Source organism: Oncorhynchus tshawytscha, linkage group LG03, assembly GCF_018296145.1.
Source record: "Oncorhynchus tshawytscha isolate Ot180627B linkage group LG03, Otsh_v2.0, whole genome shotgun sequence".
Lineage (NCBI taxonomy): Eukaryota > Metazoa > Chordata > Actinopteri > Salmoniformes > Salmonidae > Oncorhynchus > Oncorhynchus tshawytscha.
In genome coordinates this window covers 54,073,879-54,100,432 of record NC_056431.1, presented here as the reverse complement: position 1 = coordinate 54,100,432, position 26,554 = coordinate 54,073,879, and the positions used below count along the sequence as shown (strand labels likewise).

At 42.9% G+C, this 26,554-nt stretch overlaps 1 protein-coding gene and 1 long non-coding RNA gene across 3 annotated transcripts; one reads left to right on the top strand and one right to left on the bottom strand.

Moving 5' to 3' along the window:
• Positions 1-1,296: 1,296 nt before the first annotated feature.
• ikzf2 (IKAROS family zinc finger 2) lies at positions 1,297-25,986 on the bottom strand. Of its 2 annotated transcripts, none has more exons than XM_024407411.2 (8): positions 25,886-25,986; positions 22,902-22,948; positions 18,102-18,209; positions 12,285-12,473; positions 10,806-10,973; positions 4,365-4,502; positions 3,927-4,058; positions 1,297-2,834 (listed from the first exon to the last, which is right to left on the bottom strand). In XM_024407411.2, the coding sequence occupies exons 2-8, from the start codon at positions 22,933-22,935 to the stop codon at positions 2,014-2,016; spliced, it is 1,590 nt and encodes a 529-aa protein (XP_024263179.1). In that variant the 5' UTR covers positions 22,936-22,948; positions 25,886-25,986; the 3' UTR covers positions 1,297-2,013. The 2 variants fall into 2 exon arrangements, with proteins under 2 accessions (XP_024263179.1, XP_024263175.1); XM_024407407.2 differs by lacking the exon at positions 25,886-25,986 and adding an exon at positions 24,941-25,409 and having other exon boundaries at positions 1,298-2,834.
• Positions 18,748-21,161, top strand: LOC121846197. Its single transcript, XR_006083111.1, has 3 exons — positions 18,748-19,841; positions 20,037-20,104; positions 20,302-21,161. It is a non-coding gene; the product is annotated as an uncharacterized LOC121846197 (long non-coding RNA).
• Positions 25,987-26,554: the final 568 nt, after the last annotated feature.

Genomic DNA, 26,554 nt, shown 5'->3' with positions numbered 1-26,554 from the left:
TAAACAAATACCATTGCCAATACTTTACAGTAACAATAAGCTGTACAGTATGTGTTTTGAAATATAAAGAGAAATAAGCTGCCACTTTGATTGGGGAGGTTACATACCGTACCACATAACATACAGAAGGAGTGAAGAAGTTTGAAGTGAACAGTGAACTGAGCCTGGCCATATACACATAGGGACATTCCTATGGCCAAAGACCATCAGGACAAAAGACTGTGGCAATTCAAAACATGGTATATGCTGCATAATAAAGAGAACAACAGCGACATTACATATTTTGCCAGCAAAATATTTGTTATCAACAGAGCAACATGTACATTGTCTTAAGCATTTGTCCAAGTGCACATAGATTATTTTATTTGATCCACATACATACCATCACCCTTCACTGGCATTATACTTCTAAAAAAAACTAAACCACACTGCTATCTATCTACTAAACAGTACCAGTGCATCAGCTTAATTGTACTGGGCACAATCTTTTCCACATCACATTCACATGCAATATACAGCAGGGTTGGTATCAATGCCATTCCAATTCTATCAATGTAATAAATAAACTGAAAAACCAAATTCCAATTTTCCTCATAGATTTGTTCTTATTGACTGAATTGAAATGGCATTGATCCCAACCCAGGAGTAGAGCGCAAGCACTGACATGGCGCTTGCAGAAAGCAGCCTGTCTACTATAAGACACATGAGTGGGTTAAAGGCAACTTGCGAGCTGGAGATTTGAAGTTACTATTGAACCATCATAACAGGGCCTGGCTTCAAAACAGGGAATCCCTTCCCGTCCTCCCCATCCGTCAAGGCATCAGTCTGCTAGTGAAAGAACAGGTTCAGGGAGGAGGCGGGTTGCAGTGCAGTGCTTTTCCTTTCCTCTGTGAAGTTCTGTGAAACTGAGAAGGTTACAGGAACTGTTCCACAGAAAGCAGATATTTAGCTAGGGTAATGAACGAAACAATAACAAATCTGTAGACAATGTCTGAAAAGGTAAATCATGAGTAAGTTTCTCCGTCTCCATCTCTGTTTCTCTCTATCTCTCTCTCTCTCTCTCTCTCTCTCTCTCTCTCACTCTCTCTCTCTCTCTCTCTCTCTCTCTCTCTCACACACACACTCTCTCTCTCTCTCTCTCTCTCACACACACTCTGTCTCGCTCTCTCTCTCTCTCTCTCTCTCTCTCTGTCTCTCTCTCTCACACACACTGTCTCGCTCTCTCTCTCTGTCTCTCTCTCTGTCTCTCTCTCTCACACACACTGTCTCACTCTCTCTCTCTGTCTCGCTCTTTTTCTCTCTCTCATCTCTTTCTCCCTCTCCCTCACTTTCTTCCATATTTCTCTTTTTTTTGTCTCTCTCCTTTTCTTTCTGGCCCTCTCTCTTTCTCTCTCACTTTTCTCTTTCCCTCTGCAGAAAATGTAATTCTTTAATGTGGCTAGTGTGACAACACGCCTGTGCAGTTAGCAGTTAGAAAGACAGAGAAGATATACAGTCTGTTGCAAGAAAGAATATTATATTCTAAAGTATGGTTCAGTTGGTGGGGTCAGGGAAAGCCCCCTTGATAAGTTGAGACCTTACATGGCAGTCTATGTGGCAACGAACAAGTCCAACAGTACATTATTCAGAAAGAAAGGAACAGGGATAAACTATAATCGAACTACTCACAGTATTAGCTGCTCTGTGACAATCTGAGACACACCATGACAAAACTGTCTAGGTGTACTACTTCTTTGTGATCATCTTCACTCCCCAAAAAAATCCCTCACTTGAGATATATATCTCAACCTCAAATTCTTCAAAACACCTTGCACAATTCAAATGTGTATTTGGCCCAGACCTTCATATATTTGTTTGGAATGATATATAGCTAGTATCATTATGCTGCAGCAAATGTTGGTTAGTTCTCTCTCTCCTAGTTGGTTGCATTGACCACACACAGTTAGTTCAACATCACTGTCCTGAGGTGGGATGGGGCGGGGACCAGTGGTGGCTCCTGTCCAGTCCACCCCTCTAGTTGAAGGTGTGTTCCCCGCGGATGATGTGAGATGAGAATTCATAGCGGTCCTTACTGCGGTGGCCACAGATGTTGCACTCCAGCGGGTCCCTGTAACCATGACAACCCATGTGGATGGTGTACATGACGTGGTCCAGGAAGAGAATGTGGCAGTGTTCACACTGGAACACCCTCATCTTCCGCCCCTCTCGCCCAAACACACGCACCCCTTCCCGACTTATAGGCCTCTCTGCAGCCACTCCCTGGGCCACCTCAGCCACGCCTCGCCCCTCCTCTCTGCCGCCATATGCTGGGTTGGATCTGGGACGGTGGTGGGGGTTGTTCCAATGGTAACCCAGCCTATCCTGTGGGCTGCTCCGGGCAGAGTCGGCCGAGTCCAGCCCACTGTTGCTAGGAGACTCTTTTTCCTCTCTGGTACCCTGTGGGTGGTGCTGCTTGGGTCTGGTGAGGGAGATGGGCCCGTTGGAGGAAGGATGGAAGTCAGGGGGAGGAGGGGGCAGAGGTGAAGGATGAGGTGGGGCGTCGCGGCCACCTGGTCGGTCCATACGCAGCCCTGACCCCAGAGGGTAGACGTGGTGGAAGAGGGGGTTGACCATGGGTACCACCTCGGCCATAGAAAGAGACGGCTGTGGACCGTGGGGACCATGGGGGTGGGGATGGTGGACCAGGGGTCTCAGGGAGTCAGAGCCCAGGTAAGAGATGGCGTTGTTGATAGCCTGGTCCATCATGTGAGCCTGCATCAGCTCTGCCTCCTTCTCATACTTCAGACCCATCTCATAGCTCAGCTCTGGGTAACTGTAACGCATCATCTTCTCACCTGCAGAGCACAGCTTACATATTACCACAATGAAACTCACATATGCATAAGCTCCCCGTAAGAGAAACTGTCCGGTCGAATGACACCATTGGACAGTACCGAATACATACAACTCTAACTCTATAGAATATGAAAGAGTGCCTTCATTTTGTGTGCACGTCTAACCTTTCCAGTTTTTAACAAGCTAAACACTATCAAAGTTCTCTTGTTTTTGTCTTATTGTATTTTCTCTTGTGTTGTTTAATAGTGGAAAGCCCCATCCATCTGAATGTACTGTTTAACCCCTCCAGAACAGGGATGCGGTGAGCTGTTTTGCTCTTCTCTCGATAAGAGCTATTGCAGAGATACAGGTGTAACAAACCACAGAGTGAAAACATGTCCTCGTCTCTCTCATCCGCTCTCTGTGTCTCGCTCGATCTTTTCCTCTATCTAATAGAGCAGTAAATAATAAAAACAAAATAATTGTCTTCCGCGCTAATATGCAAAAAATTGGCGGTTATATGCCAACAAAATGTTTGCAACACCGAAACAATTGTTTCTTAATACAAAACCAATATATTTTTCAAATGTATGTATTAAAAAATGATCAAAATGTTCAAATTAAAAATGAAAAAGATTATGAAATATTCAGAGTGGAACAACCTGATCTGAAATGTGAAATCTACATTAATAAAACTAAAGTGTGCAGTATGTGAATAGTGTCTTCATTTCTGCCATTAAGTCAAGGTCATCTGTTAGATGCAAAACAACAGTATCATGTTTCAATGTACAGCTGCCCAGGCACGCAATTCAATTCTTTTTTTGCATTTATACACTCATTCTGTTGCAGTGACTGTATGTTGAACTGAACAAAACAAATAAACAGTTAAAAGTGTAAACTGAATTTAATCCAACAGAACAGGTCAAATTCAATCCCAAAATGGGATTAAATAAATATCCTGCTGATACCCTTAATACCATAATTTTGAAAATTACAAATGAGTAATTTGTAATAATAATTATCTAAGCTACAATTAATAATTGTGAGTTAGTGATCCTTATGGTGAACACATTATGGTGCTCCCAGACAGGAAGTGATGCAATGCTGCTTACCCACAAACTTCTGTGGAGTGGTACTCTTCCTCTTCCCTACATTACTCTGCAGTTTCTCAATGACAGGTGGCCGGTTTAATGTTGCCATGGCAGCGGCCTCAGCCAGGGGCCTCTGCTCTTTAGGGACCTCACCTGGGGGTCAGGGGTCAGAGCATGAGAGTGTGTGAGAGGTCTGCACCAAGGCTTGTAGGTAGTACTGTAGTACTGTAGTTGGCAGGTGTGTAAAATAACATAAGTAGAGTTCACAGAATTCTCACACAAACCATATAAAGAAAATGATCTTTAATTTAACTTCATACCTAAATTATAAATGATTAAAGGTTAAAATGCAAGGTGTAAAAAAGGTTCCAAAGAGAAAGCAAATGTTTCTGAGTCCATGCCATCAACAGAGATACCATATAGCAAGTCTCTGTACCAGAGCAGGACATTCACACTCACCTGGATAAGGCCCAGTGACGGAGGTGGGATCCATGCCAGCACTCTCAAGGTAGTTATGGCAGCGCTCTTTATGCTCCTCCAATGATGTCCTCTGTTTGTAGCTCCGCCCACAGTAGTCACACTTGTGTGGTTTACCCACTAAATTAGAGAAATGACATCAAAGGAAAAAAACTATTAATTTCATTCATTCATCAACTCACATAAACAGACCGGTAACGCAATTCTATGTGAACTCTCTAGGAGGTTTTAGTAAACACATAGAACCCGTGGAGAACACAGAAACTAGAGCAGGGCTATGAGCTCATGGAGTGATCATTTTCCATTAGTGGGATCCCACACACCATCATTGCCAACAAGACAGAGAAGGTGTGGGCAGGCGAGATATACCAAAATACTCGAATACACACATTTGCCTTTCATACGCCCTGGAACAACTGGTAAAGCCTACAACTCTTCCGGGAGCCCATCACTACTACTATGGTGCACAACTCAATTGGCTGCTGTACACAGACACAGATCCCGTAGAAGAAGGAAAATAACTAACGTCAGACCTAAACAACGTCTGTGTTTCTCCTCAGCAGCTGGAGGTGGGGAGTGATTCATGCTGCCAGTTTCATTCTGATGGAGTCTATGCTGGTGAGATTGTGCAAAACCTCCTCTAGCTTTCCCCTAGAGAAGATCCATCCATTGATCCTTCCTTCCGTCCTCCCTTCCTTCCAATCTTCCGCCATTCATTTATTAACTGTACTTCAATCATTCACTCATGAATGAATTACTCATGAATGAATTAATACATTCATAGTGATTTGGCAACTAAAGTCTGAAACTATTGAAAAGTACTACTCAAAGTCTTCCGTAGTAGAAACAAGGCTCTGAAAGTCTTCGGGATGAGTCATCAAGGGGGAACTGTTGTCCAGACGACACCAAGCAGTGGCCCAGAGACACTGGCCCAAAATAGGTGTCGTTCACATGAGAAAATGTTCTGGTACCAGAGGTGACCCCAGTTACTAGAAACTACCTGACCTGTTACTGTGGGAATAACATGTTTCAGTCTGACAAGTACTTTGAAAGTAAGACACAGATAGGCTGAGGTAACATTTCATTAAGTCTATGGGAATTGATTGGAAATATTGGTGAGTATGTGAACGTTTGGCTTACGTTTTTTCAAGCTGATATCAAATGACTATATAGGTTACTTGTCTTAATGTAATTTTGTGGCCTGTGAATGCAAATTGGTTTAGCGCATTTTAAACTGTGGTCCATGAGTAAGCTTTATACTAGCAATGGCATTATCATGTAATTTATTTTACTTATGAGTCTCTCCATATGTAGGCTAATACAATGTCCGTGTAATTGAAAAACACCCTGAACTGTCTGTCTGCTCCAATGATATTGGCCACAGCACCTGCTAACTGTAGCCAGCTGGATGGGCAGTCACACTTTCATATTGGAATAGGCCACACACAAACATTTTATGCTATTACTCATTTACAAAACCTCCAGCCATTTGCAGATGGTGGATGTATCACAAAAATCCCACTTTCAGCAGATATTCTTGAACATGCAAATAGCCTTAACTCTCTCTGCCTTCAGATACAGTCGGCTGCACCCAGTTGGGTGAGAAACAGGAACCTCAGAAACGTATTGTTGTCTCATGTAATGTCATTAGTGAGTGAGCCCATCACTCTAAGTGAGGCATCTAAAACATCTTCAGGATGAACAATTTGCAAATATTTGAACAGCAATTCAAAGAATAACTTGATATTCATATTTAACAATGTGTTTGGGTGGGGTTCAGATACAACACAGTCCATGTAGTGCCACTCTGTGTCTTGACAGGGGAAAGTATACTCTTGTCTTGCCCCTCGGATTGCACAATACATCAAAGCATTCACCTGTCGCTGTCTCTCTCTCTGTTTCTCTGTCTCTCTCCCCACTCAATCTCTCTCCCCACACCTAACCTCCCTCTCTCGTCACTCCACCTGTTTCCTGGCAGTGTGCCAGGGGGCAGGGAGAGAGAGGAGAAAGGAGAAGAGGCCTTTCATCTAGAGAACGCCATTCCAACCAACTCCCTATGCCACAGAAGAGTTCCTAACATTCCTTTCAACCCTCAGGTAGTGTAGTACAGGCAGGCTGAGGGGATTCATACAGCACTACTACCTACTATAGGACTACATAAGGAACTACGGTACACCTAAATGTGCCGTCTACACTGACTGGAGGAGGGTAAAGAATTCATTTAGCCTTACAAAACAGGAAGTGAAAATTAGAAAAAGGTCAAAAGAGAAAAAAAGACATGGAAAGAGTGTCTGAAAGCATTGACAGAAAAAGAGAGAGAGATACAAAGGACTCTATTTTAACAAACTTAACGCAATGGTAAATGAGAGACAATAAGGCCTCATTACCATAAAGCTGTTTATACAATAGCCCCAGTTATGAGGCTTACATCTAACTGTTGTACAAAATGAATGAGTAAAGATGATACTATTTGTGAAATGACGGATGCTATGTAATGATGTTGATGTGAGAGAATTGTATTTCTGTTTAAAGTTTCACTAAGTCATTGGCACGCCACCAGGGGCACAGACAGGACCTGGCGTCATGAGACAGCCCTTTCGATGTTCCGAATAAAACCCCCACCTGGGTTTTCTATCACCAGACCGAGCTTACCTCAATTATGAGAGGGCTAAGGGTGGAGACGAGACCAGTACCTCTATCATAGAGGGAAATAAGGTTAAAGTAGATTGCTGAATCTTTGAACCATCCCAAGTGATTAAACTCTTAGACTATCGATACCGACAGAATAAGAACAAGTCTTTGATATTAATTACTAGTCTGCAGCCAGGAATTCGGTATCATTGACGCGAAGACCGAAACATCTATTCATAACGACATGAATGAATATCACTCTGAACCACCCGTTCTAACCACAACAGAAAGAGGGCGGACAAGCTCTCCAACAGAAACAAACTTTTCAACAGAGATCCCGACGACACACTGAGCGTAAATATATATATATTGATTGCAATTATTCCCGAATGAGTGAGCGTTCATGTGCAAAGGATTAGCATTTAAATTGTTATAATTATCAACTCTGTCGTGTCTCCTCAGCTGACCCCCACTCCCCTCTGTCTAACAAGCCGCCATGCCGGTTTAGCCCACTAGGGCACATTCTCCTATTATTTCTTTGTAACCATATCTACTTTGCTTGTTTGTTATGCATTTCTGTGAGTACTTAGTACTTTGACACTGAATGAATCTCGAGACCCAGTGGTGAGCAACAACGCGCCGACCTTGGCAACTGGGCGAAAATGGAGGCCAGGAAAAGCAGTCCAGGAGGCAACAGCAGCCCTCAGACATGCTGACATTGTGGGTCATGTTCAGCAAGGGAGAGGAGGCCTTGGGCTAACTAGCCGTGCTGCTTGGAGTAAGGCCACTGCACCCGAGCGGCGGAAGATGGTAGTGCAGGAAGTACGCCATCAGGAGGAGGCTGCAAGGTGGGCCAAGGCAGTCTCTCTTGCCAAACAGGGACAGTGGACTCAATGGGACAGTGTGGAGAAGAGGAAGATCAGCTGGAAGGATCTGTGGGCCATGGAAGCGAGGCGGTTGAGCTTTTCCATCAGAGCAACATATGACGTCCTTCCAACACCAGTTAATCTTCACCAATGGTATGGTGAAGATCCGGACTGTGCCCTCTGTTCCATGCCAGCCAACCTCAGGCACATTCTCACAGGGTGTAAAACAAGCCTCACCCAAGGACGCTACACTTGGCGTCACAACCAAGTACTTAAAAACCTTGCGTCCGCCCTGGAGGACAAGCGAACTGCCACCAACTCCCTACCACCCACAGCAGCATCACACTCCTTACTGACAAACTTTGTCCGCGAAGGGGCTAAACCACCGAAGAGCGGCTCTACACCATTAGAGCGAGACCAGCTGTGCTTGGCCCGCGACTGGAAAATGCTAGCTGACATTGGCCGGCAACTTGTGTTTCCTCCGGAGATCGCAACCACCACCCTAAGACCTGACATGGTGCTCTGGTCCCGTTCGCTCAATAAGGTCTTCTCCATTGAGCTCACAGTACCCTGGGAGGACTCAGTAGATGAGGCTTATGAGCGAAAACATCTGCACTATGCTGATCTAGCTGCCGAAGCACGGCATCATGGCTGGAACACAGAAGTCCGACCAGTGGAGGTGGGCTGCAGAGGTTTTGTGGCAACATCTACAACCAGACTGCTTAGAGACCTGGGAATTAAGGGCCAGAGCCAGCGTTTGGCAATCAAAGCTGTATCGGAGGCGGCAGAAGGCAGCAGTCAGTGGCTCTGGATGAAGAGGAAAGACCCCAGCTGGGCCCCGAAGTGAGAGGGCCAGGAGGTATGCGGTCAACAATGCTTGACTCAGGGAGGAGGACGCCCCTGCCATGCATAGTCCCATGGGATGTTGGCTATCAACAACAAGGCAACTCCTATGACTAATTGGGAATGGGACGCAAGCGTAGGATTGATTACCTTGTCGCTGGCCGCCTTTGGGGAGGGTGTATAGTGTGAAAGGCCGAAACACCCTAGGAACCAAAGGTACACTACTGACGATGCGCTCCCCAAATTTCACCACGCTCACTGTTCATTAACTCTTGGAAGTGCTTGCACAAAGGATAGTAACATCTCATCCTGTGTTCATGGAATCTGTGAGTACTTAGTTAGTAAATAAATGATTTTAAGACAATTGATGTATGGATGACTCATAGCGAAGACTGGGTTCGTGCAGATAACCAACAATTTACGATGTTTGGAATGAGACTAACGTGAGGTAAAGAATAATTAATTAATCAGAAGACTAAGTGATCAAATATTAAAATATCTGAAAGTTAGGAAAATTATAACTTTGCAATTTGAATATTTTCCTTGGTGTCCCGACTTCCTAGTCAATTACAGTTCCATGATGAAGTAGTTTAATCACGTAATAATAATTACAGAGAATTTTTGATTGTTTTTTTTTTTGACCAGTTTTACTGATGCCAAAGACACAACAGCACCTAAAGGACTCTCAGAACATGGGAAACAAGATTCTCTGGTCTGATGAAAGCAAGATTGAACTCTTTGGCCTGAATGCCAAGCGTCACGTCTGGAGGAAACCTGGCACCATCCCTACAGTGAAGCACGGTGGTGGCAGCATCATGCTGTGGTGATGTTTTTCAACGGCAGGGACTGGGAGACTAGTCAGGATTGAGCGAAAGATGAACGGAGCAAAGTATAGAGACATCCTTGATGAAAACCTGCTCCAGAGCACTCAGGACCTCAGACTGGGGAGAAGGTTCAACTTCCAACAGGACATTGACCCTAAGCCCACAGCCAAGACAAGGCATGGGTGGCTTCGGGACAAGTCTGTGAATGTTCTTGAGTGGTCCAGCCAGAGCCTGGACTTGAACACGATCTAACAACTCTGAAGAGACCTGAAAATAGTGACACTCCCCATCCAACCTGAGAGAGCTTGAGAGGATCTGCAGAGAAGAATGGGAGAAACTCCCCAAATACAGGTGTGCTAAACTTGTAGCGTCATACCCAAGAAGGCTCAAGGCTGTAATCACTGCCAAAGGTTCTTCAACAAAGTACTGAGTAAAGGGTCTGAATACTTATGTAAATGTGATATTTCAGTTTTTACATTTATAATTTCTAAAACCTGTGTTTGCTTTGTCATTAAGGGGTAATGTGTGTAGATTGATGAGGAAAAAACAAACAATTTCGTCAGTTTTAGAATAAGGCTGTAACGTAACAAAATATGGAAAAAGTCAAGGGGTCTGAATACTTTCCGAATGCACTGTACATTTGAGTACTTCAAAGAGGACAACACTAGAGATGAGGTTATACTGTCGTCTGTCCCCGATCTCAAAGAAGAGGCAGGAGAGAACACAGAGACAGAGGCCTATACGCAGAGATAGGAAAGTGGGGTACAGTTAGAGCATGGCAGTGTTTCTCTGGTCTCCCCATACTGTATCTCTACAGATAACAGAGAGAGTTCCTCTCTGAGGAGACGTGAGCTGAGCAGGTTATAGGAACAGCATGTCCTGGGTGCCTAACCACTGCCCTTGTCTGTCTGCACAAAAATCCCAAGGGAGATGCATTCATCCCACAATACGAAACCCTGTCAGGATTAGATATTTGTGGGTCTGTTGCTAATCTGTCACAAAAACTTAGACACAGGTCAGACCAGATCATGCTTTAAGTTACATCGAGACAGGCCGGTTCTATAGCATCAACATATAGCATCGACTATTTTAGAAGTTATTGAAACCAGGATAAATACTAACGAGTAACCACAGTAATAAAAAAGTTAAAGGAAGCATGGACCCAAGACAAAGGGAATAGGAAGACAAGGAGAAAAAGGAGGAAGAGGATAAGAACATAGAGGAAGAAACAAAAAAAGAGAGGAGGTAGAGGGGCTGACCTGAGTGTGTGCGTAGGTGGCCTGTGAGTGCGTCACGACGGCGGCAGGCGTAGCTGCAGAAGGGGCATTTGAAGGGCTTCTCCCCCGTGTGCAGTTTGATGTGTCTCAACAGATTGCCCTTCTGAGTGAACGACACACCACACTGGTTACACTGGAACGGCCTATCACCTGAGAGGGGCACAGGAAGTGTTACACTGGAACGACCTATCACTTGAAGGGGCACAGGAAGTGCAGGCTCTCATCTCTCACTCCCCCTTTTACATATAGCCAGAAAAGCAACACACAATACCCACAGACCACCAGCCACCTAGTCATGAGTTTTCACTCGGCTAGTGGACCGAACAAACTTGAGAAAGACGGAAATGGAGGTTCACAGCTACTCAACAGCAATCAACACATTGCGATGGTAAAACATGGTTTGATTGGTAAAGGCAAGCAACACGCCTTAGCTGAGAACATTGTAACATCTCAAATAATGCAGTGAATATATTTCTAGGAGGATTGTCAGTGGGTGGAAAAACACTAGCGTGTGGTGCCTGATGTATGCTGTGTACAATTGATTCATTTGAACTACAGCCTACTGCTACTACAGTAATAGTGTCTGGAGTGTGGTGAGATGAGGTGTTAGATCTCCACCCTAATAGCTCTGCTCTGGGTCTCTTCTACAGCTCCCTGTCGCACCACAAAGTAGGTGTAGAAATACAGTGAGTTTTCATCCTTCACCAGACGCCCAGTAGGGCTGTATGTTTTCTACACACAGATACACAAACACCACCAACACCACTAAGTTGGTATAAGTTAATAAGGTTTAGTGTGGCCATCAAAGTCTCTTCAGATAGTAAATGGTTAAGACTTAAGGAGTCTTACAGTGTGTCTTATAATCTTCCATTGTGTTAAAGTGCTGTACATCTTTAATACCAGCTTTACCATGGAAGTATGTTTGTCTGTAGCTACGCAAAAAGTTTGCCCGGTTCACCAGTAAACTACAGTAGTCTCGATGATCATCTCGTGATCTGCGGCCGAACGTTTGGAAAAGTGAAATGTGATCCTAAATCTGCGAAGACCAAGGCACAGTAATGGCGTCAGTTAAGGGCTCGGGAACAGGTTGTGGAGGATTCCTGGGATGTTATCCATGAAAATCATTCCAAGGCTAAACTATTGTATTCTACAAAACAGCAAAGCTCTCTAGCTCCACACCCGTAGAAACAATTTCTGACTCACAGAATAAAAGAAAATTGCTTGAGTCTGTAAAATTCATATCTCATAGGGAGCTACAACGTGAAGTATAATTTATTCATAATTTACTAACGTATAACTAATGGTTTTTTGCAGTTTGCTAGATGTTAATGGTAAAACATTGACAATCCTTAGATACATTAGAGAGTATTGAGCCATTGTTGTTCAATATAAAGTACATTAGGTTTGGGCAATATACTGTGAAAGGGACATAAGGGGTAGCAACTTTAGAGAAACATTTACCATTGGGCAGCTGAGTTCCTGGGTCACATGACCCATCTGACCCAGGGACCCCATCCTGTAGGTTGTTTGGTCTGTCAATTATGGGCTCTTCCAATCCCGATTCCTCTTCCCCACTTTGTCCCATATCCTCAGCTGTGGTCCTCCTGTCCCTTTCATATTCTGTCTCTTCTTCTTGTTTGATGGTGTGTTCTGGAAGAGACAGGTATGACCAATCCAATTACAGTTTTTCAGACAATCACATGACAATCACATGACATGGCTTTAGTGGATGATCCTCGTTCTTCCAGTAAGAGGTGCAGTGGCTCTAGGTTACGAGTCTAAACCTTGTAAATCTGTTTCTCTTTGAATGTAAACATCCACTGATTGGAACAAGTTCATCAAATCTGCATGTTATTTCCCCTGGAGAAATAAGTAATATAATGATGCTCAACATAAATTGCCAAAGTTAATGCTAACCTCTAGAGGCAGGGACTCATCAAATCTGACAAAAAAATTGTTAGTTATTGTTAATTATATGCAATTATTTTGTATTTAACCAGGCAAGTCAGTTAAGAACAAATTCTTATTTACAGTGACGGCCTGCCACGGCCAAACCCTAACCCGGACGACGCTGTGCCAATTGTGCGCTGCCCTATGGGACTCCCAATCACGGCTGGGTGTGATACTGCCTGGAATCGAACCAGGGTCTGTCCTCTAGCACTGAGATGCAGTTCCTTAGACCACTGTGCCACTCAGGGGCACAATTATTTCTGTTATCTATTTTAAACCTGAGACTTCTGGAATGTACACAGTAAAGTAGTTATGTGGAGAAAAACGGGGTTAGTCCCAGAAGTGGACGGGCGATACTTGACTTGGTCTGAACATTAGAGATTTGTGGAGGGAGAGCTGAGAAACAGAATGGTCTAGTTCCACTCAGTCCTTGTCAAGGCTGGGGTCAATTCTAATTGAAGGCAGTCAAGTAAACTTAAATAACAATTCAAAATTGAATAGAAAAATGTTATCTATTTTAAATGACTTCTCAATAAACTGAGAAGTAGAAGCAATTTTTTTCTTCTCCATTTTATTTACATTTAAAATCACTTGCTGAATTGACTGCCTTTAATTCGAATTGACCCCAGCCCTTGTCCCTGGGGAGGAGGAGGAGGAGGAGGGGAAGAGCGGAGTGCTGCGGACAGGTGCTGCTTAGCCCCTGTGGGTTTCGATTTGACTGGCGCTGGGAGACTGGCTGGATGGCTTGATGGGGGGGGGATTCTGGCTGACTAAAGGCACAAAGGCCTCAACTCTACTGGGTTGGCCACTAGACTCTCAGTATCCCTCATCCGACATTATAGGGAGACTGACACACAGACACACAAATATGGCCCAGATACATACTCCTCCAGTCTGGCTTTAGTAACTTTTGACTCTTGAGTCACTAGGGACACACACACATAGCCACAGAATAATTAGAGATCGTCCTCTCCCACACAACTTTTGAAGATACAATATGCAGAAATTGTCCCGCCATTTCCTGGTTGCTTAAATTCAAATAGTTTTCCTAATTTCAGTTTGTTTCACAAAACAAGCAATCTATTGTGTAGAGAATCGTTGTACCATCTGAAGTATATTTTCAATAACCAAAATGATTGTATTTTCAGCAGTTTATTAAAGCTGCTGTATAAAACTGAAAGTAAAAGACACAAAAATAAATATTAAGAACGGGACGCATAGAAACAGCACACATAGAACATATCTACCGCATCTTAGACTTACGTTCAATGGAAATGACAGATCTATCTCACGTTTCTATGTTAATTTGGCCGGTTTACCCAAAAAGTGCTTAGCATATACGTTGGGACCTTAATCTTGAACATTTGGAATTTGTTTTTTTATTAGGATCCCCATTAAGTGTTGCAGAAGCAGCAGCTACTGTACTTTTCGTGGGGTCCACACAAAACATAAAGTATGACAAAATACATAATTCTATTAGACAAGAACAGAAACACACATTTTAAATAAGAACAATAGAACACATTGTTTTCCTGTACTGCATATACATACAACATATTCATATACAGCATATACAGTACATACACGTTTTTAGGTCATACAAAGTCAGAGGCATCATACCGTGAGAAGGAGACTTCTTGCATTCCTCTACAGTAGTCTGAAGGAAAACCTGATACGGACGTTAATCATAACCATCCAGTCAAGCCTGTTTGTGATTTGTGACTGAAACCATAATCATAGTGTAGGTACGGAAGGAGCCAGAGCAATAACCCCAACCTCACATCCATATAATCCATCCCCTGACCGTCCCTTCAGTCTCCTAGGCTCTGTTAAAGGGGATTTTGGCAATAAGCCCACTTAGTTTCTACGTCCCGAGAGTCAGATGAAGTCGTGAGTACCATGTTTATGTTAGCATCCAGTATGAAGGAAGTTAAAGGTTGTTTTGTGAGCCAATGCTAACTAGCTTAGCGCAAAAACTTGAAGTCTTCCTTCATACTAGACCAGGCACTTGCACAGATGGAGCCCTAGGCGTGCTGGAGCACCTGCCCCTTTGCCGAACAGTTTGGGCAACACGTTAATATGACCCCTCTATGGAAAGATGAGACTCTCACGAACACCTACATGTTTTTCTCTAGGACACCCACAAGTTTCCCAAGACTTGTCTGAAGGTAGCCTGATACCAGTTCAAATGTTGGTGCCTAAAATAAGTTGTTGGATTTGTTTAAAATATACATATAAATAAGTTCATGATGTTTCCTATATCTCTCAGACACAAACTTCCTTTAGATTTTTTTCCTGTTTTTCCATGTATGAATCTGTTATTCAACGCGTTTCTATGAGCTAATTGCAATAAGACCAAACTCAATATTTCATCCAATATTTATTTTATATTCAAGTGGAGTGTGTCGATAGCTAGGGTTGACAACAACTTTTACTATGGTGATTGCTATAGGGTTGACACTAAGTCATGGTGATTGCTATAGGGTTGACACGAAGTCAGTTTTATTAATATAGGGTTGACACTAAGTCATGGTGATTGCTATAGGGTTGACAACAACTTTTACTATGGTGATTGCTATAGGGTTGACACTAAGTCATGGTGAGTGCTATAGGGTTGACACTAAGTCAGTTTTATTAATATAGGGTTGACACTAAGTCATGGTGATTGCTATAGGGTTGACAACAACATTTACTATGGTGATTGCTATAGGGTTGACACTAAGTCATGGTGATTGCTATAGGGTTGACACTAAGTCATGCTGATTGCTATAGGGTTGACAATAACATTTACTATGGTGATTGCTATAGGGTTGACACTAAGTCATGGTGATTGCTAAAGGGTTGACACTAAGTCAGTTTTATTAATATAGGGTTGACACTAAGTCATGGTGATTGCTATAGGGTTGACAACAACCTTTACTATGGTGATTGCTATAGGGTTGACACTAAGTCATAGTGATTGCTATAGGTTTGACACTAAGTCAGTTTTATTAATATAGGGTTGACACTAAGTCATGGTGATTGCTATAGGGTTGACACTAAGTCAGTTTTATTAATATAGGGTTGACACTAAGTCATGGTGATTGCTATAGGGTTGACAACAACATTTACTATGGTGATTGCTATAGGGTTGACACTAAGTCATGGTGATTGCTATAGGGTTGACACTAAGTCAGTTTTATTAATATAGGGTTGACACTAAGTCATGGTGATTGCTATAGGGTTGACAACAACCTTTACTATGGTGATTGCTATAGGGTTGACACTAAGTCATAGTGATTGCTATAGGTTTGACACTAAGTCAGTTTTATTAATATAGGGTTGACACTAAGTCATGATGATTGCTATAGGGTTGACACTAAGTCAGTTTTATTAATATAGGGTTGACACTAAGTCATGGTGATTGCTATAGGGTTGACAACAACATTTACTATGGTGATTGCTATAGGGTTGACACTAAGTCATGGTGATTGCTATAGGGTTGACACTAATTCATGGTGATTGCTATAGGGTTGACAACAACATTTACTATGGTGATTGCTATAGGGTTGACACTAAGTCATGGTGATTGCTATAGGGTTGACACTAAGTCATGGGGATTGCTATAGGGTTGACACTAATTCATGGTGATTGCTATAGGTTTGACACTAAGTCATGGGGATTGCTATAGGGTTGACACTTAGTCATGGGGATTGCTATAGGGTTGACACTAAGTTATGGTGATTGCTATAGGGTTGACACTAAGTCATGGGGATTGATACAGGGTTGATACTAAGTCATGGGGATTGCTATAGGGTTGACACTAAGTCATGGTGATTGCTATAGGGTTGACAACAACATTTACTATGGTGATTGCTATAGGGTTGACACTAAGTCATGGGGATTGCTATAGGGTTGACACTAAGTCATGGGGATTGCTATAGGGTTGACACTAAGTCATGGGGATTGCTATAGGGTTGACACTAAGTCATGGGGATTGCTATAGGATTGACACTAAATCATGGGGATTGCTATAGGGTTGACACTAAGTCATGGGGATTGCTATAGGGTTGACACTAAATCATGGGGATTACTATAAGGGTTGACACTAAGTCACACTATCCACTCCACTGAGGTGATATGATTGACAACTTCCATCTATCTTCCAACACAGACCAAATAGAATTCTGGAGTCCTGCTATTGCCAGCAATGACATGGCAATCTCTGTACCAACATGGCAGTATTTTCTTAAGCAATATTTCCCCTTTTATCTCTTAGCCTTGTGTGAACTGAAAGAGCTCCTCTTTTACTAACAGCATGACATTGAATTTATCCTCCAGAGCTGTATCCTGGCAACACAGAGTTAGCAGATCTAGGGGTATTGTAGGTGGGGTATACACATGAAGAGCTCGCCACTCTCTGTCGAAGCTGGCTGAACTTGAGATGGTTGCTGCGACAACAGCATTTTATAGAACCCAGATAAATAAAATATAAAGAAACTCCCGAAGCATGACGGGTCATGTTACCAAGGAGGAGAAACTACAGTAGGTATCCGAGCTAAGTGAAAAGTGCTATCATAAGCTAATCTGAGTAAGGATACCTGTCCCATACCTGGCTGTGTATTGAACACCTCGTAGTTTACATTACTCAAGGGTCAGAGATCAAGAAGATCAAGAAGAGCCACCCATAAGGTATTTTGCTAGTGGAACTGTAGAGGTATTTTGCTGAAGTAAATGAAAAAATAATTTTAAATGCTATACCATATTAATAGCTTGATTCTAAACACAGGTGTATAGGCAAACATGTTTTGTAGTTTTGTACACACTGACACAACTGATTAATTTCAGTGTTGTGTTACAACAGCGGTGTCATGGCGTAGTGGTGTTATTCAACCTCTGGGTCGGGATGACACAAGCTGTATCTGTGAGAATCTCTCTCTCCCTCTGACACAGATCTAGGACCAGGCTACTAATACTGGGGGATGCTGCGGGAAACAACTTCCCTTTTCTGGTTCAGCCACCTCATGGTGACATGTCTGAAGACAATGAGAAGAATGGCACCATGTCTCAGCTCTTCCTATTTCTGTTAATTTAAGGAAGGGAACTACGCAAGACCCTTCAGATAAGACATACATTTCTGATGACCCTTTGATAAAAGAAAATAAACTGTTTCTTGACGTGTGTGTGTGTGTGGTGTGTGTGTGTGTGTGTTAGTGTGTGCGTGTGTGTGTGTGTGTGTGTGTGTGTGTGTGTGTGTGTGTGTGTGTGTGTGTGTGTGTGTGTGTGTGTGTGTGTGTGTGTGTGTGTGTGTGTGTGTGTGTGTGTGTGCGTGTGTGTGTATCCACTCACCAGTCGGTGAATAAGGACCCTGGGGCTGCTGTGCATTGGGTGTGTTTGCCGACAGGTCCACCAACATTCTAGAGTTCTCTGTCTTCCTGGGAGAGCAGTCTCCATTACCTGGGTGACAGAAAACAAGAGAGCTGGGAACGTCGCATTGTGCAGCATTGCACTGCACTGAACAGCATACAGATACAGTACATACTGTACATACAAACTCCATCTCTCCAAATGTCATGGCATCCTCACATAAATGCTTTGAGAGGTGTCAATTGTAGCAATCCCACCATCTAAAAAAAAAGTGTAAAAATGTCTGATGATACCCGGAGATACTTAGCCAGGGGATAATTTAATGCTGTATTTCACACGTCTAATTCATAACAGGAAATCATTCTGAACCACTTTCAGTAGCAAACAGAATTTCTGTGGATGATCTGCCAACCAGACCCAGCACTTGCTTAGCTTCTAGGTGCTAGCCAGTACAGTACCAGAGTGCAAGGTGGTATGGCTGCTGTCTGCTGGCTACTTTTTCTGTCAGCCTCGTGTCCTCTCCATACAGATCAGATCAGATTGCGGCCTGTCAGCACCCTCCCTGACACAGGCAGTGCTATGGGATAGCTATAGCTGTGTGTCCTGTCCTGTCCTGTCCACTCAGAAGGAGAGCTGTACAATCCCTTATCCCGTTACAGCCTGGCCCCAGCACAGCCTCTCAGACAATACAGCAGCAGCAGCAGCAACACCACAGCACCCCCACTGACCCAGGTGTCAAATCCCACAGGAGCCAGACCACAGCATAGACAACACTGTACCAGCTAGCACCTGGGAGTATTTTGTTAATATAGGTTTACAGGAAAGTACCTGAAAATAACAGTCTAACAGTAAATCTTCGCCAAAGCTTCTCTCATGGAAGCTAAAATAAAATGCTTGTATTTTATGTGGTGTTACAATGTTGTGATTGGCTGCTGCTGAGTGAGACACACTGGGAGTTGTGGTCCATGACCATGATGACACAATCCCTGGGTCTGGTCTCCGATTGCACGCCACGCTGGGGTTGGATGAAATCTCAGGTGACTGATGGGTGGCTATCCAATGGCAGTGGTGTCTGTTGTAGAGATAGGGGTGGCCCAGATTTGTTATGAAGGATTTTCCATTACTGTGCTAAGTGTTGATGCCATGACGGCTGCCTAGCAGCTCAGTAGGGCCTCTCAGGTCAGGTAAAGGCTCAGTGTGTCTCAAAGGTGGTGTGTACTCGTAGCACCTGAATGTTGATGTTCAAATGTTTTATGTACTTGTAATTATTACTGAAACCCTTAAAGGCATTTCGCTGAAACTGGTTTCAAAGACGAGCTTGCTAACCCTAGTAAACTCTTTTACACCTTCTCCTCCCTCCTTAATCCTCCCCCTCCCTCCTTCCTCTCTGTGGACAACTTTGTCAACCACTTTAAAAAGAAGATTGACGACATCCGCTCTTCATTCACTCAGCTTATTGAGTCCACTGGTCGCACTCACACAGAACTACCCTACGCTTTGACCTCTTTCTCCCCTCTCTCTACAGATGAAATCCTGTTACTAGTGAGGTCAGGCCACCCAACAACCTGCCCGCTTGATCCTATTCCCTCCTCCCTTATCCAGACAATCTCTGGAAACCTTCTCCCATTCCTCACTTCCCTCATCAACACATCCTTGACCACTGTCGCACCCCTCCTCAAGAAACCAACACTTGATCCCTCTATCGTCAAAAACTACAGACTGGTATTACTTCTTTATTTTCTTTCCAAAACACTTGAGTGTGCTGTCTCTGACCAACTCTCTCCCTATCGCTCTCAGAACGATCTTCTTAACCCTAACCAGTCAGTCTTCAAGACGGGTCACTCAACCAAAACTGATATTCTCTGTCACGGAGGCTCTCCACACAGCCAAAGCTGAATCTTTCTCCTCTGTTCTCAGTTTCCTAGATCTATCCGCTGCCTTCGAAACCGTGAACCATCAGATCCTTGGCAGTCTACTCCTACCAGGTGATGTGGAGAGGATCTGTATCTCTCACTACTCACTACTCTCACTACTGGTGTCCCCCAGGGCTCGCTTCCAAGCCCTCTCCTCTTCTCTCTATAAACTAAGTCACTTGGCTCCGTCATATCCTCACATGTTCTCTCCTATCATTGCTATGCGGATGGCACTCAACTTATTTTCTCCTTCCCCTTCTGACATCCAGGTGGTGATAAGCATCTCTGCACCACCTCAATCGCAATCTCAACAAGACGGAACTGATCTTCCTCCTGGGGAAGGCCTGCCCTCTCCACGACCTCGCCATCGCGGTTGACAACTCTACGCTGTCCCTCTTCCAGAGTGCAAAGAACCGTGGCATGACCCTGGACTACACCCTGTCGTTCTCTGCAAACATAAAAAAAGCTCACGTTCACTACAATACCATGGTACTTGCCTATGGAGCAGCAAGATGAACTGCCACTCCATACCTTCAGGCTCTGCTCAAGGGAGGGCAACTCCAACAGTCCAGTCCAAACTTTTCTCTGTCTTGGGACCCCAAGGACATCAGATACGCTGCCCCGCTTCTGAAAACTTCTGAAACCCTACATCTTCAAAGAGTATCTTAAATAATCCCACAGCACCCCCCATCGCACCCCTTCCTCACACCTCCCCCACCAAAAATACTTAAATAAATAATAATAATAAATAAAGTATTTAGTGAACTAACACTCACTTAGCTCTGAAATGTTTTTTTTTAATGTACTTTTACCCCCTTTTCTCCACAATTTTGTGATGTCCAATTGCTAGTTACAGTCTTGTCCCATCGCTGCAACTCCCCTACAGACTCGGGAGAGATGAAGGTTGAGAGCCATGCGTCAGCCAAACCACGACCCTGGCAAGCCGCACTGCTTCTTGACACACTGCTGCCTTAACCCGGAAGCCAGCTGCACCCAATGTGTCGGAGGAAACATTGTCCAACTGGCGACCAAAGTCAGTTTGCAGGCACCCGGCCCGCCACAAGAAGTCCCTAGAGTGTGATGGAACAAGGAAATCCCGGCCGGCCAAACCCTCCCCTAACCCGGACAATGCTGGGCCAATTGTGCCCCGCCTCATGGGTCTCCCGGTCACGATCCCGGTTCTGTAGTGACGCCTAAAGCACAACGATGCAGTTCCTTACACCACTGCGTGACTCGGGAGGCAGATATCTACATTATTGACAAAAAAATTTACTTACTATGACTGTGATATGTGGTTGTCCCACCTAGCTATCTTAAGATGAATGCACTAACTGTAAGTTGCTCTGGATAGGAGCGACTGCTAAATGACTCAAATGTATTGTAATGGTTTGATAGAGTCATATGTGTTCACTCAAACACACTCACTTGTTTATCATCTGCCATTCCTCATACAATAGTTAAAATTGCAGATCGCTGCCCCCAAAGTGATGCATGCTGGAACCCGTGGGCCAGGTTGAGGAGACAGAGTATGGCCACATCAGCGACTGGGGCCAACAGCACACACACACACGCACACACACACAGTCTGCTAAGTCAGAATCAGAGCTTTGATTCACACCACTTGTTAGCTGACTCAATACTGTATTTACCACCACACCATGGCCCAGATGACTTGTATAGACAGTGGAGGCTTCACTGGAAGAAGACAATGTATGTAACGCATCAGATATGGATTGTTCCATGTGTTGGCGTTGCCAAAAGGAAAATAAAATGTATGAAAATGACAAAGAGAGAACAAGAAATCATGATATAGGCTACCGCGTATATGATTTATCTTATCAGACATGTTAGTTTACTGCAGGTTGTCTCATGAAGTGAGATTGAGAACATGTGTTAAACTATCAGCAACAAGTGGTTGGCTGGTTATAAAAATGCCATGGGAGGGAGTGGGAGGACTATAATGAGCCAAAGAAATAGGAATGACACAAAGTAAGAACGATCAAGGGTTGGAACTATGCAGGATTTCTCCCCCCGGATGACAGATTAACTATGTTGTGGCTTGTTGGAAACACACAGGCTAGAGCAAGGATCTGGTTTTTCCTGTCAAACTCTCAACCTCCGGACCTTCCCTCTAGACTGTGAGAGATCTCATTCACCAACTTGCCTATGAACATGTTAGTGAACATATGGCAGTATACTTCCAACATTAACCAAAATAGATGTGTATCAGCGATGTGAATGAAAGCAGAAGTCACTATATCCTACTTCATCCTACTTTTTTCCTTCACACTATAACGTTTATGTTTTTGACCACTCATCCCAAACCTATTACCAATAAACACAAGAAGGAGTTGTCAAACTCCAGATTGTCAGTATGTTCTATCAGTGGGAATCTGTGAAGGGGAATGTAAAGAGGAGGGAAGTACCACTGTGTTCCTGGTACAGAACCACCCTACTGATGATAAGACATCTCTAGGAGAGCGAAGTTGGCAGGATCGTTTTACAGGATCAGAACACATGTGGCTTGTGAAGGAGAAGGAGGGTGGGAGAGGAGAGGGGATACCTCCTTCTCCTAGCAGGACTGTCCGCCCCTGCTACTACACCTGGTCCATCTGCCCAGTATCCCTGTAGGCCTCTCTTCAGGAAACCAGAACAATTAAAAATGTACAATTTCTATGGATACGGACGGATACGCTACAAACTTGATTAGAAAGACCAGCTTGTATAAAAGCACAAAATGACAATTGAGAGACACATCCAGCATCTGCAATGTGGAACAGGTTCTCGCTAACACAACTTTTCAAAAGTTTTAAGAATTAGAATAGGTCAGGAGGCTTCAGGTTAGAGAGTGATTGAAGAGTTGACTTACTTGCAGAATATCCATCAGTTGCCTCTGTTTCCATAGTTGGTGGAGAGCTTTGGGTATCAAAAGAAACAATAAATTAGAAGAGCACCTGAGCTGAACCACGATGCTTACTCACTAGGCACACAGAGGTGGAATCAACTTTGTTTCCACATCATTTCAATTCAATTAAGTTGAACCAACTTGGAATAGATGTAGATTTGACGTCTGTGCCCAGTGGGCACTCTCTTCCAAACCTCTTCTAAATCCTTATGAAATTAGCCATATTATACTGTTTGGTTGGAGTGATTTGTTTTTTACGTGATCATTGTACGTTTAGGCAACACTTCATAATACATTTAATTAATAAGCCATTATGAATGATAATAAATATTTATAAATGCTAAAATAGCCAAATTAGAGGATATTTTGATTTTGAAAAAAGCAATGATTAATTTGAGATATTTCACTAATATATTACAATAAAGGTTGAGTGAAAATACATTAAACTTATTATGACTGATGCAATTATATGATGTATAAAAATGATACAGTGTTCAAATAAAACTGAAGCCGAAAAGTTCACACACCCAGTTTATTGTCTCGCAACATAAAACTCTATTGTTCAACTTCCCAAAAAGCTGCTGAAGGGCTGGTGGGTTGTAAAATATAGCCTTTGAATAGAATGAAGTGGCTCATTGAAAGTTGCACTGTTAGAGAAGTAACACATATATTCAGATAAAACTATAATATGGGCTATACATGTACATGGAGTGAGAACACACATTGCAGTTCTAGTAGTTTCACGTCCTCTAACAAAGGCCTTAAGCTAAAAATAAATGTGTCTGAGAGAACAGTGGTGAGGTGCAAACAAACCCCCACTGGCCAACCTAATGTCTGCTATCAGTATCAACGGAAATGTTGTAGACATGTATTATCTGTTGGTGGTTCAGATGAAATGGTGTAGTATTGATGTTTGATGCACAAGATAATTATGACCCACAAGAGGAGTACAGCTTCATAGTATGACCCCACAAGAGGAGTTTGTCCTCATAGTATGACCCACAAGAGGAGTTTGTCCTCATAGTATGACCCACAAGGGGGCTAAGCCCTCATAGTTCAGTTAAAAAACAAAAACAGAAACCCAATCTTGAGGACAGACCAAGCAAAACATTTTCTACTAGGAACTAGAATACAGATGTCAACATTTTGGCAAATGTCTTGTAAATGATCACCACTTCTTTCTACATACAATACAATAAAAATCTCACAAGACATATTCATAATCAGTCAATAAATAATTGCATGCACTTAGATTTTCCCTAATAATTGACTCTTCAATCATTTGGATATCTATTAGCCTACAATGCAAACGATTCATACATAAGACTAAGAGCCGTGATATGTTTATATTTTTAAGAGTATTTCCTCTCGAATTTATATTCAGTCATACATGGGTAGACTAGGCTATTCAAATAAATACATACAAAACAGTTATTTTAGTGATAAGCAACCTAAGTTATTTGATTAATTCAATCAATATAATTTACCTTTATATTTTTGACTATTGAAATTAGAAGTGTTTCATTTGCAATAAACGGAAAGCCCATAAGAAGTATTTTCCCCAGCTTTCCGCGCCTCGGTGGTGGACACCTGTCTCTACAAACGCTCCGCCGTGCACGTGTGTAGGCTAACTGACAGCCAACGATCTCCCTTCAGTTTAAGCAAAACTATATGGCTAGATTTTTCTCTCTCATTTATATGATATGAATCAAGGCATTAGATTGACACAATCGGCCGTCCCCTGATATTGTATGACATGAGCAATCAAATGGGATATACTGTTAATGTATCTATCAATCGCTCCTAAACAGTACGCAGAAGGAGCATCGTCGAAGTTGATATATTGCATCCAGATAAAACAATTATGAAAAGTTATTATAAACGTATTACAAAGTTACATAACGTTGTCTTGTAAGGATGGTAGCCTAATCGTTTTCAGTGCATTATAATGTGTAGGATGCCTGTAACTTGATAAATTGACAAAATGTTTGATTGGACATTACCTTTTGTGTCTCCCCTGTTCAAGTGATAATCAGTGATCTTCGTCAGCGGAAGCTGCACCTCTTAAAATTCAAATGCAAATGCTCAGTAGCCTAATATGTTTTTGATAGACAATAACAAACAAAAAAATGAAGGGAAACTCTCCTCCAAAAAAAGTGGGATGCCCCCCAAAAAACTTCAGTTGAGTATAACACTGTCCTGTCCCGCATACAACCTGAATAAAGTTTAGGAACAGAGCAGCGCACTCCTCAATAAGTAGCTTTGGTGGTTACTTCCTCTGTGCTGAACTAAACCGTCAACTTTTCCACCTCAAACGTGACCCCCGCACACACCTTCCCTGTATCCTACAGTGTTCTATGAAGTACACCTTCATAAGCCTAAATATGGACACGTCAACATTTATAGACTGTGTATCGCTGGATGTTGTTTTTACTACAGCAGCAATGGGGTCGAAGACTCAACTTGTTTTTAGACTAAATTAAATAAAGAACGAGGGGATAGAACTGGATCCACCGGTTCCTAAGGAATTAGCCATAGAACAAGGAGTAAGGAGACGCCTATTTTAAACCGAGGGGGGCTAAAGAATCAGAAAAGCATACGTAGTATATTCAAAGGTATTGGATGAAATCAAGAGTCAGTGAGTAGGCAGTCCCTGAGAGATATGCCAGATAACATGCTGTCTCATACTAACCTGTCACAATATTCACAGGTGCAGCTGGAAATACATTTCAGTAGAGACAGAACGTCTCATCAACTATAGTGCCCATTCAGTCTAATTCAAAAAGGTTACATAAAATGATAGAGTGTCTCTCTTGGCATTGCTGTTTGGGGAAAAAAAACATTTCGAATGGTGTCATAGAGACTTCTGGAACCCCCCACTCCTGCATCAACAGGTATCGGATCACGGTTGAGTCGCGAGCCGTCTGGCTTTCTTACGTGAGACCCACCTGTCTCGCTGGATGTCGTGGAGACAGCAGCACGCATCGCATTGTCTGGATGAATCAATGGTCGGATGTTGAGCGTTTATCCACGGGCATATGTCATTATAGCAGAGTAACCGTTATCCTTGTAGGCTAAATATCATCACTGAGTTGCATTGGTTTTCTTTCTTTCTTTACTTTATAAACGCAGGAGATTGAATAATCCAATCACCTATGCTCGGAAATTAGGACTAGCCTACACATTTCACCCATTGGAATATCTTTCTTGGATCACACTGTAATATGTTACAGTAGTGGTGCAGGCAGCAACAGTTAATCCGCCGATACTTCCTCCATATTAGAAAGCAAAACAGACGAGTCGGCGAGTGTCTATTCTGGGAACTTGGTCTAACACAGAGAAACGGATCTCTCTCTCTCTGACTGCCTGTCTGTGTTCGGCAATCGATTACAGGATTTCACAGCCTGTTTCTTTGGCATATAACATATTGACATTACATTTAGCTAAAATAACACTAATACATTTAGATTCGGAGTAAATGGTGAAAACAATGATATAATAGGATACAATAGAATGATAATAATAATAATAATAGGAGGATAATAAAGTGATACTGCTAATTCATAATTACAGTAGATACAATTCTCATAATAATATGAACTGTATTAGCCTATTAA